At 41.9% G+C, this 21,978-nt stretch overlaps 1 protein-coding gene across 1 annotated transcript in view; it reads left to right on the forward strand.

Moving 5' to 3' along the window:
- COL4A3 (collagen type IV alpha 3 chain) overlaps positions 1-21,978 on the forward strand; it is a 132,537-nt gene that overhangs the window by 67,921 nt on the left and 42,638 nt on the right. The window contains exons 4-21 of the mRNA XM_042995517.1: positions 2,303-2,347; positions 2,929-2,973; positions 4,128-4,190; positions 4,866-4,919; positions 5,718-5,744; positions 6,506-6,580; positions 8,759-8,821; positions 8,950-8,985; positions 9,841-9,882; positions 10,107-10,184; positions 11,928-11,990; positions 12,917-12,976; positions 14,414-14,458; positions 14,736-14,789; positions 15,669-15,710; positions 17,797-17,881; positions 19,068-19,103; positions 20,718-20,882. Coding sequence (XP_042851451.1) covers positions 2,303-2,347; positions 2,929-2,973; positions 4,128-4,190; positions 4,866-4,919; positions 5,718-5,744; positions 6,506-6,580; positions 8,759-8,821; positions 8,950-8,985; positions 9,841-9,882; positions 10,107-10,184; positions 11,928-11,990; positions 12,917-12,976; positions 14,414-14,458; positions 14,736-14,789; positions 15,669-15,710; positions 17,797-17,881; positions 19,068-19,103; positions 20,718-20,882 — 1,078 coding nt within the window. The remainder of the gene's footprint in view (positions 1-2,302; positions 2,348-2,928; positions 2,974-4,127; positions 4,191-4,865; positions 4,920-5,717; positions 5,745-6,505; positions 6,581-8,758; positions 8,822-8,949; positions 8,986-9,840; positions 9,883-10,106; positions 10,185-11,927; positions 11,991-12,916; positions 12,977-14,413; positions 14,459-14,735; positions 14,790-15,668; positions 15,711-17,796; positions 17,882-19,067; positions 19,104-20,717; positions 20,883-21,978) is intronic.

The following is a 21,978-nucleotide window of genomic DNA, read 5'->3' on the forward strand; positions in this document are numbered from 1 at the left end:
CTTCTCTTTTTTCATGGGTCCCTCTTTCTCAACTCATCACACATTTTTATCCTAAAGTCTGTGATACAACAAAGGGCTTTGTTTAAATAAATACCCTAGAGGATTTGCTAAATAACTACATAACCACTAGATTTGCTGATGGCTCTTTCCTGCTGTGGACACGAGCTAAACTTAAGCCTGGGCTCTCCTGCACTCACATGGTTGTTCCCCTGACTGCTGGCCTCCAGCAAGCTATGCACTAACTAATAAGCTCTGAAAGATAATTGTCACTGATCCCTGCAGAGTCTTTTTAAATTTCCCAAATGTGTGGTATACTTAAGTGGTAATCACAGGCAACATTTCCTGCGACTCTATTCCGTGTGAAGCATTGGGACGTTTACTCTGGACTGTATCTCGTTTACTCTTCACATCGGTCCCAGAAATCCTGACTGTGGTGACTCATATTCTCATCTCCATTCTAGGGATGAGGAAACTGACACTCGGAGCCCATAATTAACTCATCCTGGACTCCACAGTGAAAGGTGGCAAGATCAGAGTTCAAATCTGGCTTTATATGATGCCAGAATCAAACTCCTGTAACCAAAGAAACTAAACCCACATCTGTATGTTCGAAGAAACATGCAAAATTTTGTGGTTTTTCTGTGAATTCTTCCGTTTCATGTCTCTCCAATTCATTTATGTGCTTTTTCTCCATTTCTCTTTCTTCTGACCCTAATTTTGAAAAAAGTCATCCAGATGCTGGACATTTAGTGTCTGAATTCAGACCCATTCGGTCTCTGACCATCCCATCCCACTGCCTTCCTCCAGGGTGTGGCCTAGGATATTCATCCATTTCACTAATAAAATGAATTTGCTTCAATTCTGGACTTAGATCAACCCCAAGCCAACTCTTTCCTTTTTGTTTTGTTCTCTGCACCCACTCTGCTTGTTACCTTGGCATTTCTTTAGAGAAGCCAGCAATCAGTTAAAATAATAATCGTAGGGGGGCGCCTGGGTGACTCCGTTGGTTAAGCATCCGACTTTGGTTCAGGTCACGATCTCACAGTTCTTGAGTTCAAACCCTGCATCTGGCTCTGGGCTGACGGCCTGCTTCAGATCCTCTGTCTCTCTCTCTCTCTCTCTCTCTCTCTCTCTCTCTGCCCCTCCCCCTCCTCCACTCTCTCAAAAATAAATAAAACATATAAAAAAGAAAAGAAAAGAATATCTGTGTATCATGTTGTCATGGAGTTCGTATAGGAAGACAGTGTGCTTTATCAATGTAGTCACACAAAAGATAATTTGATCCAAGGCAGACAATTAGAGCCTATTAAACCTGACCAAATGGAGTTTTCAGGTTAAAAAATTTCCACTCTTAATTTTAAGTATTTTATGCATGAAGAACATTTCTAATGGGGACATAAAACCTAGTCACTCTTGAGTCTTCTGCAGCATAACACAGAGCATCCAGCAGGGGAGGGGAACATAGACGAGCAAAATTCCACCTCCTCGGTGAAGGCCCACTTTAGCCTTGACCATCCAATCTCAGAAGGCTCTGTAACAACCCCTTTCTCAAAATAAAAAATTAAAAAATACCAAAACCTACTGAAACTCCCAGGAATGATAAAAACAGCTTTTGGACAATGGAACTTTCCCACCAAGTGGCCTGGTTAAGACAGTCTCCATTTAAGGTAATTCCCTAAGAAACAAGGCCTCTAAACTGTATTTATTCAATGCCTGAAGCTAGTTTATCTCTGGTTCAGGCAGTTCTTGCTTTGCTATTTATTTATTTGTGCGTGCCAGGCACATTTTGCTAATAAGGTGTTTTTCATGCACAGAAATATTGGCTGCCGTTCTCATCCCCCATTGTAACTGTATCGTTATCCTTATCAGACCTCAGCAGCTGTCCGGCTAATGTGGGGCTTTTACAGCAGCTCTTCACAGGCATCAGTGTGAACACGAATTATTTTCTAACCTTGTCAAAATGTAGATTCTGAGTCAACCCGTGTGAGAGGTGGGGGAGACCTGAGAGCCTGCTTTGCTAACAAGCTTCCAGGTGATGCTAATGCCACGGGCCCCCCTGACCCCCCCACATGGAGTAGCAGGGGTTTGTCTGAATTTTTGTTTGTCCTTTCCGATAAATATTTTAGCTCCAATTAAACAAACAAGCAATTTACTGTGTTGACACTGAAATAATCACAAGAGCAAAACAGGCTGGTGGTATGAATAAAACGGCGACTTTTATGGGTTTCTTAGTGCCACATGATTTCCAGTGTTTGCCTTTTGGGCTTGTTTTTGTTTTTTGTTTTTTTTATGTTGGATCTAGGGCTCACCAGGACTTCCAGGACTCACCGGTCCCAAAGGTGGAAGGGTTAGTAGTCCAACTGGTCCGTCTTCTTCTTTATAAAAAATAAGAACTCTGCACTGTAAAAGTTATACAGATGTCACAAAGGAATACATTCTGTATGCTACACTCTATAGTTGAAGGTCAAGAACAGGTAAAAGTGATCCGGAGTGGCAGAAAACAGTGGTCACTATGTTGGGGGTGGGTACTGATGGACTGGGAAAGGTGTGAGAGAACCGGCTGGAGGGGGTAGAGATTTTCACTGTCTGGATGGGGTGGCGGTAATAACAATATGTACGTGCAGACATCTGTAAACGTTCCTCAAGCTGTTTGCAGAAGCTTAGGGCACTCTACTATATGCAAGTTATGCCTTAAAAATCTATCCAAAAAGGCAAAAAAAGATCTCAATCATCTCTTTTAAAAAGTTTTATAAATGTAAGATTTAAAAAAGTTTGTCAAGACTTTTTTGTTTGTTTTTCAAATAGATGTTAGCCATTCCTGATTACAGTTGCAGGATGGGGTTATTAGAATGCAAATAATTTTATGTTTTCAGGTTGAACGTTTTAAAAGTGTTTTTCTTGCCACCTTCCCCTTTTCTATGTCTTTAGGGAATAACTGGATTGCCAGGATTCTCAGGTCCTCCTGGACTTCCAGTAAGTAATGGGGAAAATATGTAAAGTTAAAAAATAAAAAGGAAGCTCATTTTAATAAAGAGGTTAAAGCAATAGTGCGTGGAAATGGGTACTGAGACATATGCTACATGATGAAAATGTCACAGTAGAATCACATAATATATTAGAGTGTGAATTTGTAGGACATACAAGCCAAACTGTATTTCCTGAAATCCAAGCAGAATAGAATGGTACAAAGTGGAACAAGACAGGATGGGGCTTGACAGTATGAGATGGTATACCGTGGAGTGAGTTGGGATGGTATGGGATGGGTTAGAATGGAATGGGATGGGATGCAGTGGAATAGGATGGGATGGGATAGAATGGAATGAGATGGGTGGGATGGGATGGGATGGGATGGGATGGGATGGGATGGGACAGAATGGGATGGGATGGGATGGGATGGGATAGGATAGAATGGGATGGGATGGGATGAGATAGAATGGAATGGGATGGGATGGGATGGGAAGGAATGAGACAGAATGGGATGGGATGGGATGGGATGGAATGAGATGAGATAGAATGGAATGGGATGGGATGGGATGGGATGGGATGGGATGGGATGAGATAGAATGGACTAGAATAGATGAGATAGGATAGGATAGGATAGGATAGATGGAATAAAATGGAATGGAGTGTAGTGTGGAATAGAGTGGAATACAACAGGATAGGATAGGATAGGATAGGATAGATCAGAATAGAATAGAATAGAATAGATCAGAATAGAGTAGAATAAAATAGATGGAATAAGATAGATTATCTCTGTTGAATAGTGTAGAATAGTAAAATAATAGTTACTTCATGCACATATCCCTCTTCTTTTTCCTTTCTTTTCTTCCAGCTTAAAACAGCACGTTAAGGGACTTCATTTTGTATAGAAAGGTCTCTTGTTATATCTAAAATATCTGTATCTTACTTGGTAATTTTTGGTTTTGTTAGCCCATTTCATTTGCTATGATTTTTATTTAAGTGATCTAAAATAACTGTATATACTACTTAACTATTAATAGCCATTTGTATTTAAATAACTCTCTAAATTAGCCCATCTTTTTCGTCACCTTGGGTTCCTCACTCTTGTCGCTTGTTCCCGGGGTCTGGTGCTTATGTCTCCTTTCTGAGACTTGCTGTGTTTCCAGGGCACCCCGGGCCATCCTGGACCATATGGACCTGCTGGTGTACCAGGGTGCAATGGTTCTAAGGTATGTGCTCCTCACACAGGAGCTGGTCGGGAAACATTCTGCCAAATGAGTCAATCAAGGTGAAGGAGGAATGAGACAGCACAGGCTTTCCTTGAAAGATCCTTTTAGCCAAAACCAATAGTGTGCATACAGAAACTTAACGGTTTTCTTTCCTGCTCTGGTTTGATTTCTGATTGTCTTTTGGGGGCGTTCTCTCATGTTCTCCCACAGAAGGATGGGGGGACCTCACCTGGTTACTTTCGCCTGAGGTTGTGAGTGTATGCAAATCAGAAACCAAAAGCGTGGAATGCAAAATTGGTCTTTGGCAAGGAACGACTGAACTTTGCAGTGTTCACTCATCCTCTTTGTTTCCTGACCGCACTCTCCTTTTCCCAGAATGGTGGCCATGAAAGAACTAATTAGTAAAGTTTCAAGGAAACAGCAATTAAAAAGTTCTTGGCACAATTAGACTTTTGCCATTTATGCACAATTTGAGAAACAGTAGATTCTAATCCTGTTTTCAGTTAAGATAATGGTTTTCTGGCCTTCAGCCTCATGACCCAGCAGCCATAAGGAATTTGGGTTACTTTGTCTAGATTTACCACTGCAGGGTTGGAAGACAGAAACAGGGAAAAGATCTCAATAGGCTGTTCTAGAACAACTAAGAAAGAATGACAAGCTTTGTATGTCTTCCAGGGTGAGCAAGGGTTTCCAGGCCTTCCGGGGATACCAGGCTACCCGGGGATCCCGGTAGGTGTCCATTTCTAACTCTGTATAAAGTGTAAACACAAGCCATTTACTCCAGAATGGTCGTATGCTGAAATCCGTCAAGACTGTGGGAAAGTCTAGAGCAGCTGAGAGGAGACATTCAACTAATGGGTGGCGAATGAATGAATAAATGCGTTGAGTTCAGGTTTGCACTTTGAGGCTTCATTTTGCATTTGAGACATCTAAGCGGAGATGACTGATAGGCAGCTAGATCTGCTCAGAGAGGCCCTGGATGGTGGTGACTCAAGGAGCAAGAATAAGGAGAAAAGAGCCTTGGACATGACTTAGAAAGCTCTAGCAAGGGATGTCCGGGTCAAGGAGAATAAGCCCGTAAAGAGGAGGGGCTCCTGGTGGTAGAAAGAAAACCAGAAGGAGTAGATGATGGGAGCCTAGGAAAGATGTATTTCCGTAGAGGGGCGTGGCAGACAGCTGCCCAATGCTGCCGAGAAGTCCACGAAGATCTGACAACTTGTCATTGACTTTAACAACATCACCATCATTGCAGGACTTAGCAAAGGATACTTTGAGCATGGATGGGGCATGAGGCAGGTGTGGGACTGAGGAGTGAATGGGATCTGAACAGAATGGGAAGGTTGCAGATGACATGAAGAAGAGATACAGGCAGTACTGGCAGGGGGAGATTAAGGGGAGGTTTTGTTTCTTTAAATGAAAGAAAGTTGAACATATTTAAAAGCCAGCGAGAAGTATACAGCGAGAGAGGGGGCTGAATAGCAGTGAGGACAAAGCAGTGATTCTGTGTATTTGGTTTCCTTTTCTTAGGGTGCTGTTGGCTTGAAAGGAGAAAAGGTAAGTCATGTGTGGCATATTAGTATTGAAAATCTCCGAGGCGCCTGCATGGCTCAGTGAGTTAAATGTCCAACTTGACTTCCGTTCAGGTCTTGATCTCAAGACAGTTTGTGAGCTGGAGCCCCGCATGGGCTCTGCGCTGACAGCGTGGAGGCTGCTTGAGATTCTCCCTCTTTCTCTGCCCCTCCCCTGCTCGTGCTTTCTCTGTCTCTCAAAATAAACAGATAAAAAAAAGAAGAAGAAGAAAGAAAGGAAATCTGTAATGGTACATCTGAAAGGGGTTCCATTAAATGATGAGATATAAGTGATTCCAAATCAGGTTTAATAATTAATTCAGAAACCAGTTAATAATTGGACCATGATATTTGTTCCTATCGGACAACTTCTTTTAGCTCTTTCTGTAAATACCTCTTAAGAAATACAAGTTTTGGAAAATCCTTGAAGGAAATAGAGTCTAGGAGGAAAGAACTGACATCAGGCTCAGGGTCCCGACTTCCAGATCAGGAGCTGCCACTAATTCTGGAATCTTGAGAAATGCTCTGTCATTCTTATGTCTTTCTTGCTTGCCCAGTAAATTGTCTATCTTAGGATATATGAAAATCTTAGATCTCTTCCAAACTGAGTAATCTTAAATCTTTTCTCTACGTGTATGCCCTGAAAAGCACTTTTATCCTTGAAGCAGTAGAAGTTTGAATAAGCAATTTAAAGGAGCTTTGCAAATATAACATTGGTTACAGTTGATGAAGTTCTTTATTTTCAAGGGAGCTCCTGCTGCAGAAGGTATAGAACTTGATGGAAAAGGTGACCCCGGGTTGCCAGGAGCCCCAGGATTACAGGTATAGCACTTCAGGGATGGTCTTCTCATTCTCATTTCTCTGGTTCTAGCTCTCTTTCTCTGTCTCTGTCTGTCCATCTCTCCCTCTTTCTCCCTTCTCTGTGTCTCTGCATCTCTGTCTTTGTCTCTGCCCCTCCTCTCTCTCTCTTCCTCTAGATCTTTTCCTCCCCCTCTTATGAACATTTTTATTGTTTGTTTTCCATTTTCTTTTTTGTTTTGTTTTCTTTTTTCATGGAGATACTATTGACATATGACATATTCGGTGTAGAGGGTAGTGATCAGAGATTTGTACATATTGTGAAATGATCCCCACAATAAGTCTAGTTAACATCCATCACCACCGTGACAAATATTTTTTTTCTTATGATGAGAACTTTACTCTCTTAGCAGCTTTCAAATCTGGAATATGATGTTATTGACTATAGTCACTATGCTGTACCTTACATCCCCAAGACTCATTTATTTATAACTGGACATGTGTACATTTCACCTATGCTCCACCCCCACCTCTGACAACTGCAAGGACATTGCAGTAGACATTCACATGTCTTCTGTTTACATATCGACTTCATTTCACTCTAGAATATTCACTTTATGAGAAACTCCATGAAACTAACATAAAGGGATGATTTTGTTCATAAGTCTTTTAATCTCTTCTTAAATCTCAATTACCCAGGCTTTTCTACACCTAAGAAGGAATGTTCAAGGAATAGTTATGTTCCACTTACTCTGTATTTGTTGAAATCAAGCATAGGTTTGTATCATACACTGAATATCATTTAAAACTATAATGTTAAGTAATAGCCCTATTACAAAATTTGCAGGAGTAAGTGGGTTTTATTTAAATGTGCCTTTTTCCTGTAGAGTGGTTTACTTTCTGGTCCATATGTATGTAGATCTGAGTGTGATCCCAGATAGATACAAAGAGACACAGCCATTTGGGGGACTGTGTATGCTTTACTTTGTGATCCAAAAGGATTTTTTGGTAGACCTCAGGCACAGGTACTAACTTCCAGGTTAAAACCAGAAATATTTTAACTTAGTTCAGAAGTACATGTGGAAATTTCTGGAAATTTGTCTAAGTGAGTCAAAGAGTTTGAGTTTAGGTTGTTGTGCTCCTGGATGGTGACCCCTGCCAACCAATGGTGAGCCACAAAATGGCAGAATGACATGCTTAGGAGGCTTTACCGACCTTTGAGGAAAGATACAGAACATGATGCCTCTTGATTTTTCTTGTTTAAGAAACATTTAAGGGGCCTGATGCTGAAGGAAAGGGATCCAGTAAGAAGAGATCGCAGCCATCTGGGACGTTGACGTGTCCTTTAAGTGTGCATTGAGTGTCGGCTAGGTACTACAGGGTGCTACTGATGAAGATCTAACAGTGGGACATTCATGTATACAAGAAACATGAATTACATGCCAGTTATATGCCAGGAGCTATTCTAGGCTGTAGAGATACCACAGTGCACAAATCAGCACACACACACACACACACACACACCCCCCCGCAAAAAAAAAAATTCTTGCCATCATGGAGCTTACATTCTAGTAGGGGAAAATAGAAAAAAATGTAAATTAATAAGTGTTGGTTAGATAGTAAAAAATGCCAAGGAGGAAAAGACTGCAGGGCCAGGGGATAAAGGAGTGTCCAGGTTGGAAGGAGGGTTGTGGCTTTACATTGGGCGAGCTGGGAAAGGATGACATTTGAGTGAAAATAAAAGGGAAAGGAAGTCGGTCCTCTAGATGTCTGGGGAAAGAGGATTCTAGACAGAAGGAGAGCAGGTGGAAAGCCCTATGGGAGGAGTATGCTTGGCTGAGAGACAGGCAGACAGAGAGACAGACACACAGACAAAAGCAAAATTTCAAAAATTTAAAAACCCTTCTAAAGTAAAGCAACGGCTCTGGTCATACTCCTGGAAATGTTACCATCCAGGTATCCCTGGCAACCTGTTCTACATGGCAACGCGCTTTTAGGCACCTTTTTTTTTTTTTTCCTTTCCCCACCCCCCCCCTTTTTTTTGTAATTAACTGCAGCCATGAATGAGAGCCATCATGCTCCTCAACTTTCATTAAAATATGTTAATAGATTTAATTAAGAACTAAGAACTAAGAACAAATGGACATTGTTCTTAGGTAAGAAGTAAAGTTAAACTTACCCTACTCTTCTCTTAATTTACAGGGCTTACCAGGCCTTCCAGGTTTTCCTGGACCCATTGGTCCACCTGGCCCTCCAGGGCTCTTTGTGAGTATGAAGCCATCACAGCTATAGACACTATAAACTAATAAATTCATTATAGCTAAAAGCTTTACACAGAGTTTTTGGCTTGGTACACATTTCCCGCTGTAATTTTCACTTCTGGATTTTTCTAGGGCTTTCCAGGAACCATGGGACCTCCGGGACCTAAGGTAGATTATAGTTCGTGTGTCACAACAGCCAGAACGCCCTAAGCAAGCTAAAAGCCAAACCTGGCCTGATTAGACATGCGGTCACTGCCCAGACCCTCTCTGGAAGCACAGGATTATTCCCTGGAATAATCCATGGAAAGGAATGGGGCAGACAGCTCTGCACCCCTCACTCGCTTCTCCCTGCACTTAGTAACTTGATCCCTGATAATTCAGTTATAAGGAGCTCCGTATCAGGAAAGGGCAAGTCCGTAGGTTTCCCATTTCTGATAATCCTACTGATCACCCAATACTTTATCCTATAAACTTTTGCAGCGGACTGATCACCCAATACTTTATCCTATAAACTTTTGCAGCGGACTGTTCCCCAAACCAACCTGATCTTAAGCCAGTACATGAAGGGCCCTGCATGCCTTTCTCTTCTCTCATGTCACTAAATTACTACTGAAGACTGAATTGTATTCTTAGCCTCTCTAGGAATTTCAGAATCCCGAAGTTCAGCTACCCTTGCTTCTTCTTTTTAAGATGAGAAAACTAGGGCATCAGAAAGTTAGGTAACCAGCTAGTGGCTGAGCCAGATAAATGTCCTCTGAGCTGGTTTCCTTTCCCCATGCCACATCATGCCTTCATTTGCCATATTAAGTATATCCCGTAAGCTTTCTGCATTTCACGATCTCTACTTTTGAAAGAAACATAGTGTGCCTCTCTCCTCCAAGAAATAGCTAAAATAATTTTGACAATACTGACATTATAATTAAAATGTAAATGGTCAGTTACAAACATTGGCACTTCAGTGGGTTTAGACCATTCATAGTCATTTTCTTTTTAAAAATAATTTTGTTTTGTCTTTTCTTACAGGGTCACATGGGCGATAATGTGATAGGACAAAAAGGAGAGCGGGTAATTCAAATACTGGGGTTTATTTGTGGGCAAGACATTTTAAGTCTCAGAGCGACCAACCTATACGTCTCAGTCACTGAGTGACACCGAAATAAACGTGTGTGTTTGCTCTATCATTGGCTCTATCTTCTCACCGAAGAACCAACAGGGAAGGAGCATCTGTCTTTCAAAAAAGCAAAGGTGATGTTGTTCAGCTTTGCATTCCTGAGTGTATTTGTGTTTAGGGTGTGAAAGGATTGACAGGACCCCCTGGACCACCAGGAACGGTTATTGTGACGCTAACCGGCCCAGATAACAGAACGGTAACTCTTCTACTTTATTACTAGGGTTGTGTCTTCTCTCTTCTGGGGGGGGGGGAGGTCCTTGCGATCTTTTACCTCTTTTATAAGTTCCGTCTAAGCCCAGTTCAGCCCTGCCTGAACCTCTGGATTTTATTTTATCCCCATCTTTTACTGGAGAACCAGAAAACAATGAGACAGGGATGTGAGGCAAGATCAGAGGAAGCAGCTTCCAAGGTTCTAGAAGGTGGAGCCTGGATCTAATTTTGCTCACCTCTTATCCCCATCCCTTCTCACTGTTCCCAACTCAGATGGGGATTCAGTGAGTATGTTTGAATAAATGATAACAAAATGGTTATATGGCTCTGATCCAACTGGATAGTAATGACCTAAAGATATGGGTGGAGTGGTATTGTAACCAACTGAGACATTTTTATCTGCCATTATAACCCCAGGGGCCATTTGGCCCTAATTTCTCTCCCAGGACACTGTGACCCTGTTTTTTGACATTAACATTTGCATTTTGTTCCTACCATGGGGTAGCTGGAAAGACCAGGATATAGAACTGAATTGAATGCTCAGAAAAAGTGAATCACAATATAATACCCCAAACCTAGACACTAGGTTGATCCTGGAATGCCTGGGATGGGGGGAGGGAAGTGAGGGGTTAACTAACAATTTTCTTGTGGAAGAAATAAACACAAATCATCCTTCTTTTTAAGACTTGTGATTATTTTCAATAATAGCTTGATTGAAATATAATTCACATATCATAATTCACACATCCGTTTTAAAGAATAAAATTCATGGGTTTTAGTTATAATTAATTTTAACAAATTATTGAAATATAATTTACATACCATAAAATTTGCTCTCTAATGTACAATTCAGTGGCTTTCAGTGCATTCATGTGGTTTACAAGTATTACCACCTGGAATTTTAGAACACTTTCATCACCTCAAAAATAAACTAAAAATAAAATAATTTTTAGTGATAGAAATTATCAAAACAAAACTGAAAAGAGTTAAAGCAAAACACGGCAAAATTTGGTATAATCAAAATAATAACTCTCATTGAAGATTGGAGAAAAATTTACCTGAGGAAAATAACCACTTTTAAGAGGTAATTGACAAAAATAAAATTAATAAAGTCTAAAATGGTATTGGCTAGAAATTGACAGGAAATGTGCTCGCTTCGGCAGCACATATACTAGAAATTGACAGGAAAAAAAGTCTTATTTTGACAAAATCTAGATCTGGAAGATTTGATCGAGGGGGAAAAAATCAAGTTTGAAAAAAAACAAAAAAACTGATGCCCCAAGAGATGATTCACAAGAGGGAAAATACAATCAATAAAATGCAATTAGGGGGCAAACAAACCTGATTAATGGAAATCAAATTCTCATCATAACATATACTCAGAAAATGATCCCAATGAAAATAATTTCTGTATATTAAAATGAAAATAAGATACATTAAAAATGATTTGAATGTGCTTATTGAAAACTGATGCAGGAATTAAATTGGTTGAACACAGTTTGATCCAAAAGATAACTTTCTTTAAAAAAAAGAAAAAAAAAGTCTGTGTTTAGTTTCAATGGGTTCACAAGTATAACATTTGAAATGTGAAAAACAATAATGTGTCTTGTTAACAAGAGGTACATAAGTTCTTTGTAAATCCAGTACATTGAACAGACAGAGAAATCTGTAAAAGCAGTAAAATCTTATTTGATCTGGGTGTAATGACCTGAAATTGTTTTTGTGGCAGGACCTCAAGGGAGAGAAAGGGGACAAGGGAGCCATGGGCAAATCCGGACCTCCTGGACCCTCAGTAGGTCATTTACACTCATGCTGTTCCCTTGAAATGTAAAGTAGAGCCTTAGAGCCTATTTTGATATATGATCTACTTTTAAATCTTAATATTCGCTAGAACATGATAGTATTTTACTGCAGAGGTCATGAGTATACTAGAATTATTTTACACCTACTTCTAGGTGAAATCCCTACGCTGTGGTATATGTGCCCAATGTCACCCATCTTACGATTCATCTTCAACATCTGGGGGTTTTATTATTATTATTATTATTATTATATAATTTATTGTCAAGTTAGCTAACATACAGTGTGCTCTTTGCTTCAGGGGTAGATTCCCATGATACATCACTTACATACGACACCCAATGCTCATCCCAACTAGTGCCCTCCTCAATGCCCACCACCCATTTTCCCCACCCCTTCTCCTCCCACCCACATCAACCCTCAGTAGAGTCTCTGTATTTAAGAGTCTCTTATGGTTTGCCTCTCTTTCTGTTTGTAACTATTTTTTCCCTTCCCTTCCCCCCCGTGGTCTTCTGTTAAGTTTCTCAAATTCCACATATGAGTGAAAACATGATATCTGTCTTTGACTGACTTATTTTACTTAGCATAATACCCTCCAGTTCCAGCCATGTTGTTGCAAATGGCAAGATTTCATTCTTTTTTCATTGCCAAGTAGTATTCCATTGTGCCTATATATGTCACAGCTTCTTTATCCATTCATCAGTTGATGGGCATTTGGGCTCTTTGCATATAGCATCTTGTATTTTAGCATTTATTTTTAAACGAATACTTATAAATAAGATTTCCCTCTTAGATGAACCATGATTTTAACATTTTAAAATATAACAGAATAATCAGAAGGAAAAAGTTAATGGCAATCAAGATAAGTAAAAAAAAATCAATAATATGTACAATTTGATATAACTCTCATTAATACAGGGACTGCCTGGGGAATCTTATGGAGCTGAAAAAGGTGCTCCTGGAGAACCTGGCCCGCAGGTAAATTTGGAAATTCAGTGTCATGTGCAGCCTGTATTAGTAAATACTCAGGACTATTTAGGAAATAAGTGTACGATACCCATCTCAAACTAGCTTAGACTTTTGTAAGTTTTTTAAAGATTTAGGAAATATGGGGTGCCTGGGTGGTTTAGTCGGTTAAGCGTCTGACTCTGGCTCAGGTCATGATTTTGTCGTTCGTGAGTTTGAGCCCTAGGTCCAGCTCTATGCTGACAGCTTGGAGCCTGGAGCCTGCTTCCTATCTGTGTCTTCCTCTCTCTCCGCCTCTCTCCTGCTCGTCGTGCTCTGTCCCTTTCTCTCAAAAATAAGTAAATATTTTAAAAAATTTAGAAAAAGATTTAAGAAATGAGACTTATATGTTCAAGTAGCTGAGAAGTTTAAGGCTGAAACAGCCTTCAAGGACTTCAGAGCCTGAAACAATATGGCGGGAGGGGGCCCTCCATACATTTCTCCCCCTCTGTGTGCATTGATTGGCCTCATGCTCTCCTTTGACAATGACCTTCTTCCTTGTAGGTGGCAATAGAGAGAAAAGGTGAGAAGTTCAGATTAATGGCATCCAAGGAGACAGTGTGTTTCCCTGTGGCCATTAATAAAACCCCAGAGAATCTCTCTAATTGACCCAACTTGGTTCAATGCCTCACTCTGGAAAGCGAACTGTGGCCAGAAAGAAGTTTCCAGGGTTGGCCAGACCAGAGGGGTCAGGGTTATTGTGACTGAGAGCCCCATGAGAATCACACAGAGTGAGGGAATGGCCGCTCCCCAAAGAAAATGGGACATGCTGTGACATGGGTAGTGGGGACACTGAAGCCGCCAGGGTCCATTCACCCGGCCAGCTCTATTTTTAGAAATATTTAACCACATATATTGTGTTTAAATTCTAAAACTTTTACATTGAGAAAAGTGTATATTTTTCTAAGAAAAAAATAGTATGATTTTTATTCTCTCATGGAGAGTAGACTTCATAATAGGTCATCCAAAAGCCCTGTCTGTTTAGAACACTGCACCATATTTTTATAAGTATGTCCAAATACAGGCATATCTGCAGTTCGGGGAATTGCCAACATTTCGAATAGTTTGTGAACACCTCCCTCTTTCTAAGCTTTTTTGTCCACTCCTCTGCTTTTTCAAGTTTTCTTCCAAGCTTGGGTGGATAGTATTAGATCTCACTGAAGCTTAGCTCTTAATTTCCAATCTTCCTTCCACTGACCGCCCCCCCCCCCCCGATTTCCCCTTCTGCCCGGCTCTGCCTTTCCCACCAAGAGAAGGTCATACGTGTTCCATGATTAGTAGTTTTTTTTTTTTCTTCTAACAAATGGGTGGAGAGTCTCAGTCAGGCTCTCTTGCCCGAGGTCGAGAGGAGACGATCGATCGTATCATTCAGGTTTTCCGTATTCATTAAATGATGTGTTTTTGTTTTAGGGAAAACCTGGAAAAGACGGAACCCCTGGTTTCCCTGGCACTGAGGTAAAGACATGATTTGGCCCATCGATGTTACTGAAATGTCAGTTCCATTCGGTGAAGAAGCACTCTGGGGAGTCATCGGTAGCTACTAATCTAGAAAAAGCATGCGGCCTTTGAAACCTGCATTTGAGAATCAGAGTGCAACACCCTCACTGTGAAGAGAGACCATCTGAGCCACCCTAATTTTTCTTTGCAAAAAGGAGTTCCAACTGCCCTTGCTTCCCACAGGAGAAATTGACCCGTGGGCCTCCTGACCCATTCTCTCTGCCCTTTTCCACAGGGAGCCAAAGGCAACAGGGGCTTCCCTGGGTTACCAGGAGAAGACGGCATTAAGGTAATGCCCTCTCTAACATCCTCTTCTCCAGGCTCTTTTAACTGGTTGGCTTTTGCCCGCCCTTTCCCCACCATGCCCTGGAAATAGGTACAAGGAATTGCGACCAGTGTTCATTAAAACACCTTAGTTATATTTGTTAAGAGGAAGTGAGGGATGTGAAGTTTGCACGGACACCTGAAGGGCAGTTTTGTGGGAAAGATAGAAAACTCGCTCTGTGTGGCAGAAGCTGGCTGACACAGTGACCAGTGAGATTTAGTTTGCTCATGAGGAAGGAGCTGGAGAAGTCCTGCAGGCGAGGGTTTCTGGTCATCGGAGGGCAGGTGTAGGCTGAGCCCCGTGAGTCTCAACCTGGGTCATGACACGCTGAAAGGTCACGATGAATGAATTGTGCGCCGTAGTCCGTTTCATGCGTTGCCGACAACATGTTACAGACATTTTCAAATAATTGTTATGTGTAAGGATATGTGCAGATTCAAGATTTACACTATAATAAATAATATCACTTCCTGTCCAATTCTGAGAATGCCCTCTTGAGTAGCTAAGGAAGGGGGTGGGTTACAGGTGAGTTGGGACAGTGGGGACTGCATATAACTCACAGCCTGGTTTTGCCGTGCCTGATATCTGGGCGAGAACGTGGGAGTGTGTAATGCATAGAAACACCCTCGGAAGGCACTGGCACGGAGGGAATCTGGAAATCACTAGAGCCACAGCTGCTTCTCAGGACCTTGTTGACAGGATTCTTGCCCCAGGTGTGGCCCTCCAGGGAAATAACCCAAAGTCAGTTTATTATTTAGCTGTGCATTTTGCTTTTTCAGTATACCAAATATGTAAATATTTTGGATTAATGTACTCACAATTTGTAACTGTCTTTCAACACAGGGGTGGAAAGGGGACATTGGCCCTCCAGGATTCCGTGGTCCAGTAAGTGTAACTAAAGATAATGTCCGATTGTCATGGGTGATCAAGTCCTCCAAAGCATCAAGGAAATTTTGAATTGGCGTCTCTCATTAACTGTTAAGAGATGATAGTACTTACTTTTTTATCAAACCAAGGAAGAAAATAGCTGTTGTCATTATTTGTCCATTTGACAATGGATAAATATTTCTATTTGGTCCTATGTGGTCTCTGGAAGGCACTAGCAATGCCCACCCTCGGCGGTGGGAAAGAAGAAAACCTTTGTTCAATCACACATGGCCCCAGGTGACCTGTGGCCTTGAGCAGAGCAGGAGGGGTGCCGTGGAGGTCAGCTGGGGTACCCAGGGCAGAGGGAGCGAGCTCCACCCACTCCGTCTGGGCATGGGTATATGACATCCTGCACTTCTGGGCAGCACGAGCCCAACCAGGGCCAGCAGAAGCCACTGACCCCAAGCCCAAGCTCCGTCTCAGCAGGCTGTCTCCTCTCTGCAGTGTGGATGTGGATTGCACGGATGTCTGTCAGCTCCTGACTGCAGAGATAGAGCACATTCTCTATTTTGTGACCCTGTCGCTTAAGGAGATGAGTAAAAGAGATCCGGGCTCTGACTTCCAGTATCCCTTCGTCTCCTGCCTTAAAGGACAGTGGTTCTCACGTTCAATGCGCCGAGTGGAGCTGCCATTCAGAAAGGACGGTGGTAGTAGGAGAGTCAGGGGGTGGGGGTGAGGGGGGTCCCATTCCTAACACCGTTCTCAGACCCCTCAGCCTAAGTAATTTAACTAAGTAAATTTAACTAAGTAAAGTAACTGGAGGAAGGTCCTGGAAATTCTCACCTTCACACAACAAGTAAGTGATTCAGATGCAAATAGCCCCAAAATACTTTTATGGAGTTGCTGGGAAGAATAATTGGGCCTTAGGGTGAAAGCACTTAGCCAACCCTTGGCAGGTGCACATATGCCATTATGGATTTTGATGGAGATTATTATATTATCATTACTGTTATTATTGTGAGTTATTTTTTGTGACTGTATACATAGTGTTTAACCACAATACTCTTGTTACCTCTTTTTTAAACAAGCCAGCAAAGTCATGGGCCCCATGCAGCATACAGGAAAACAAAACAAAAAACAAACCTTTTCTTTTCCCCTCTTCTTTCATTTAAGATAAATGTACCAAGTTCTAAATGAAATCTCCTTGCCAGTTGCGCTGGAGAGGAATTAGCATTCCCAGTTTGCTGTGTGTATGTGTTTTAATTCCAGTTTCTATTATCGTCCTTGGAAATTCTGCTTACGAAGTAGATGGTTAAAGACCAACAGTAGGTCCACTGAGCATGTCAGAAACAAGAGTCCTCAATTATTGCAAGTCATTGGTATCCTGAAATTTAAAGAAACAATCAGAGTATTTTTTGATGTGTGGGTCCCAACAGACTCTGAAATAAAGTTAGCTCATGAGGACAAGTGTTTTTAAAAAGTGAAATAGAATAGGGCCACCTGGGTGGCTCAGTCCGTTGAGCGTCCGACTTCAGCTCAGGTCATGATCCTGCGGTTCGATTTGTGGGTTTGAGCCCCGCATCGGGCTCTGTGCTGTCAGCCCAAGAGCCTGGAGCCTACTCCTGATTCTGTGTCTCCCTCTCTGTCTGCTCCTCCTCTCTCTCTCTCTCAAAAATAAATAAACATTAAAAAAAATTAAGTGAGATAGAATATACTGAAAAATCAGCATTGATCAAATGTTAAAATGGTAAGTCACTGTTCGTGAAACTTCAATTTCTGCATACGTATTCACACATATCTAGAAATGTATGTATGTATATTTATAACTATGAGTATGTGAGCTGGGTCACATCATAAAATGTATTTCTAGTTGAAAGCCCATGAAGTATATGATACCATGATACCAGAAACATCAACTTTTATTTTTACATGTATCCATTATGTATATATGACTACCATATTTCTGCTAACACATAAACCTATGAATTCAGGAAGATAAGGAAAATATCATTTGGGCCAAAATAAAAGACATTGGAATATGGCATTTGGTGAGCTCTCCATAAATAGCTATCTTTTCTCTTCATTTGTTCCTTTTTCCTTTAAGACAGAATATTATGATGCATACCAGGAAAAGGGGGATGTAGGAATTCCAGGCCCACCAGGCCCCAAAGGAGCTCGTGGCCCACAGGGTGAGGATACATTTCTTCCTAAAGCGTTTGCTGCCTATTTCCATGTGTTTCTCTCCAGGCAACATGTAACATATGCTTATAGACCTAGAATTTGCCGGGGGGGGGGGGGGTTGGGGAGGGGGAAGAGAGGTCTCCCAATTTTCATGGCCTCCTAATTTTCATACTTTTATATGAAAATTCCATAGGTGCTATACCACAGAAGGCGGTTAAATTCTTTGTGTGTGCAAGCATGAAGTTCAAGTCGGACAAGAAAACACTAATAATGGCCAGAGGGCAGGAGGAGGGAACATAAAGAATCAGCAATCTTAGTGGGATACAAAAGAAAAAATGGAGACCCTGAAAAAACATAGTTTGAGCAAATCCATATAATAGTGACAAGAAGGGACTGAAATCTGGGGTTTCCCAACTCCTGGCACCATGAAGCAGAGTCACATTTATTAGATTCTGTCCCTTTGGGTAGATACACTGGAAAGGTCTAGGCCAAGAGCTCTCCTCTCTGGTTACACATCAGAATCCCCGGGAACTTCTAAAAACGTGCCAAGTCCCATCCCTGTGATTCTGATGCAACTGTCTGGAGGTGGGGGCGGGGAGAGGGGGGAGGCTGAGCACTGGTAGATTGCAAAAGCTCTCCAGATTATTCTAGTGTGTAGCCGGGATCGAGAACCACTGATCTGAGGCAAGTTATTGATACACATAAGATTTCAAAGGAGAATTTCACTCAAAAGAGTAAAAATACCTAGCATTCTTAAATAGATGGACAGACAAGTATAGATACAGACACAGATTTTTTTTTAATCTGATATATGGTCACTATAAATCACTTCCATATGTCCAAGAATTAGAACCCCGTGCGATGTTATTGGAGATGGAACACCATCTTCTAGCACCTGAACCGTTCCAACAAAGTGTCAGATACACAGCAGGCTCCTCGTAGATCTCTGCGGAATTGTTTGAAGGTGCAAAGGTGGCATGATTCACTTTTGAATGTTAGGCATCTAAGACTAGTTCCTTCTCTGCAGTTTGTCTCAATCAGCGAGGTTTTCTTTTATCTCTCTCTGTGGGAGTAGAGAAAGTATGAAAATATTTATTATTGATTATTATGATATTGTCACCCAAGATTTCAAAAATGGGGGGAGGGGAGTGTTTATATCCTTGCCAGCAATTAATTACTGTTACGGATTTATAGGTCCCAGTGGTCCTCCTGGAGTTCCTGGAAGTGCTGGTAGGTACCTGCGTCTCAGGCACCAACAGAAATGCTCTTAAAAGGAAAATCACCTTTGCACTGCTTGCGTAGGACAGATGTTTCACTAACGGGGCCAAAAGTGTTTCCAGCTTCCTAATTGTTAACTTTGTGATTTACAGCCGAAATGGGGGTGGGGGGAGTGAAAATGGACACAAAGTAACTTAGAAATGCTCTTTTTTTTTTTTTTTTTAACTTCTCAGCTGTTGTAACTAAGTGTAAGACAATAACTGAAGCCTCCAAGCTCAGAGGAGGCACAGAGGTAGAAAACAGAAATTTGCAGTCATTAGGCTGCCTAAAAAAAGATAGTTTTCATAGTGTATCCCATGTTGCATGAGATGCATAGCTTATACTTTCATGTGAAGTTTTAAATTTCACAGTACATTATTTACGGACATGCAGACAATTCCATGAAGTATAAAAACATCCATGAGTCCCTGGAGTGGTTGCCTCTTGAGAGAGGAAGACGAGGATCCAGGACGTTTAATCAAGGATTAACCTCAGTGGCTTTAATTATAACTGTAATGCCATCACGTGTCACTTTGTAGAGGAAACGAAACCCTGAAAAAGCAGCAAAGATTTGATAAGCCCTGCTGTCGATTATAATTTTCTCTATACCATGTTGTGTATTAAGCTATTACGTAATTTTGAAAATGAATTAAAATTAAGCAGATTGCAGAACTATACGTATCTTATAATCCCATTGTTAAAAAACATAGATAAACGGATAAATATTATGTGTATTTGCATGTGCACGGAAAAATACATCAAGTTGGAATACAAAAGGATGTAGCAGAGGTCTGGCCAAAGATTAGGGAGGACTTTTTTCTCTACTCCCGACCCCCCAAGTAATGAATCAGCCCCTTTAGGAAGCAGCGAGTAAAAGTTACAGAGCTCTAAAACGGACATCAGACAGATGGATTTGCTTTTATGGCAAAACCTTTATGGTCAATAATCAGAAATAATCAGTCATTACCCCTGCTGGTTTCATAGCCCTTTGGTGGTGAGGTCTCTCTTCTTCACAGTTAAACTGTTTGCAAGGCAGAGATTCGAGACTTATCCCCTCTTCATGTCCTTGTCACCTTATGAGGGACAGATGAGCTTTGTGTCACCTGGCTTGGCTTCTCTCCCAGGAGATGCCTGCCTCCCCCCATCACGCCCTTTTATAACGAAGACAATTGGCTGTGGGAATGAGGTCCAGTGACAGTGGTCTCTCTTTCTCATTTGGGACACTGAAAGATTGGTATCTTCTAGTCTTTAATGAAAAAACAGCCACAAAACCGCATATACTGAAGAATTTATCATGAGGTTCTTTTAAAGAAAAAGACGCCAGTGCACCCCTAACTCGGTCTCAGTCCCTTGTAATACATTATATAAATTACCTCATGGAACTGGAGCATTGTGAGCTTTGCTGACCTGTGATCGTTTAGCAAAGCCACAGATGAAGAAAGATATTCTCTTTTTGTTTTATGTTTTATATACCTCTTGATGGGGCAACTTTTATTAATAAGAACATATTACATTTTGCAATTGAAAGATAACATGTGTGAATCGGGAAAAAATTTAAAATATGGTAAAATGATTCTTTTCTCCAAGGGTCGTCGAGGCCTGGCCTCAGAGGAGCCCCTGGATTCCCAGGCGTGAAAGGAAGGAAAGGGGAACGAGGACCCCCGGGAAAGAATGCAGTGGGGCCTCCTGGGTCCCCGGGTTGTCCTGGGGCACCAGGCCCCACAGGGTCGCCGGGATACCCAGGACCACCAGGTAGGTACCTTTTGTGGCCATGGCCCAAGTGACAGATGTGTGCAGATCAGTGGCGATGGAGAAGCTTACTTGCAGCTTGGCCATCCGTCCGTGTGGGTCTTAGGAGCCATCTTCCTGCTGGTGTTTCCTTGCATTAACTGTGAAAACAGTTCTGGTGGAATGGTGGCTTTGCGGGTGCGGCAAAGCTTTAGGCTGAGTTCCCATGGAGGGCACAGTGGAAGGCAGGAGCAAGGCGGAGTGAAGCAGAAAAGGGGGTGACCAAGTTTGCCACTGCTTGTTCAGTCCCTGGAGAATATCCTCCAAGAAGCTGTATTAACTTTGTTTCAGGACAGTCTGTCCCAGAGGAAACAGAGGCAAGAATTTATCCACCTGTTCCTATTAATCATGCGTCAAGAATATATCCCACGGGACCAGACTAACCACCCCCACCTCCCTCGCACACACACACACTTCCAGGCTGTGTTGGCATGGCTCCCAGGGCATCCTATGCCCTGGCATCAGCGTGTGGGCTGGAGGTGTGCAGCAAGGGCATGAGGCAAGATCCTGCCAGGTCAAGTTGGGGCAGAGACCACAGAGCTGCCGCCAGGAGGATGTGAAGTTCTGGAAGTTCTGATGCCTGGGGGTGTCCTCTCCTCTGCATCAACCTGTAAAGGCACCTAGCACTCTGTGTTGGCCAGTAGGCACACACAACCTCGGAACATGTGGGTCACTCTTTGTGTCCCAAACACCTCTCTGGAAGCTGCCTTGTAGGTCTTATGTTTTGTACTCAACCCTCCTAATAGCCTTAAGAATTTTCTACGTGTCAAGGATTTTCTTTTGTTTGTTTGTTTGTTTGTTTACCCATTTTGAGAGAGAGAGGGAGAGGCTGCATGAGTGAGGGAGGGGCAGAGAGAGAGGGAGAGAGACAGCCCCAAGCAGGTTCTGCACAGTCAGCAATGGAGCCCCACTCAGGGCTCGATCTCACGAACCAACTGTGAGACCATGACCTGAGCCAAAATCGAGTCAGATTGCTTAACCGACTGAGCCACCCAGGGGCTCCAGGAATTTTGTTTTTAAGAAAGGAAGGATGTATTATTTATAGATAGTACGATTATAA

This window comes from Panthera tigris, chromosome C1 (assembly GCF_018350195.1).
Source record: "Panthera tigris isolate Pti1 chromosome C1, P.tigris_Pti1_mat1.1, whole genome shotgun sequence".
Lineage (NCBI taxonomy): Eukaryota > Metazoa > Chordata > Mammalia > Carnivora > Felidae > Panthera > Panthera tigris.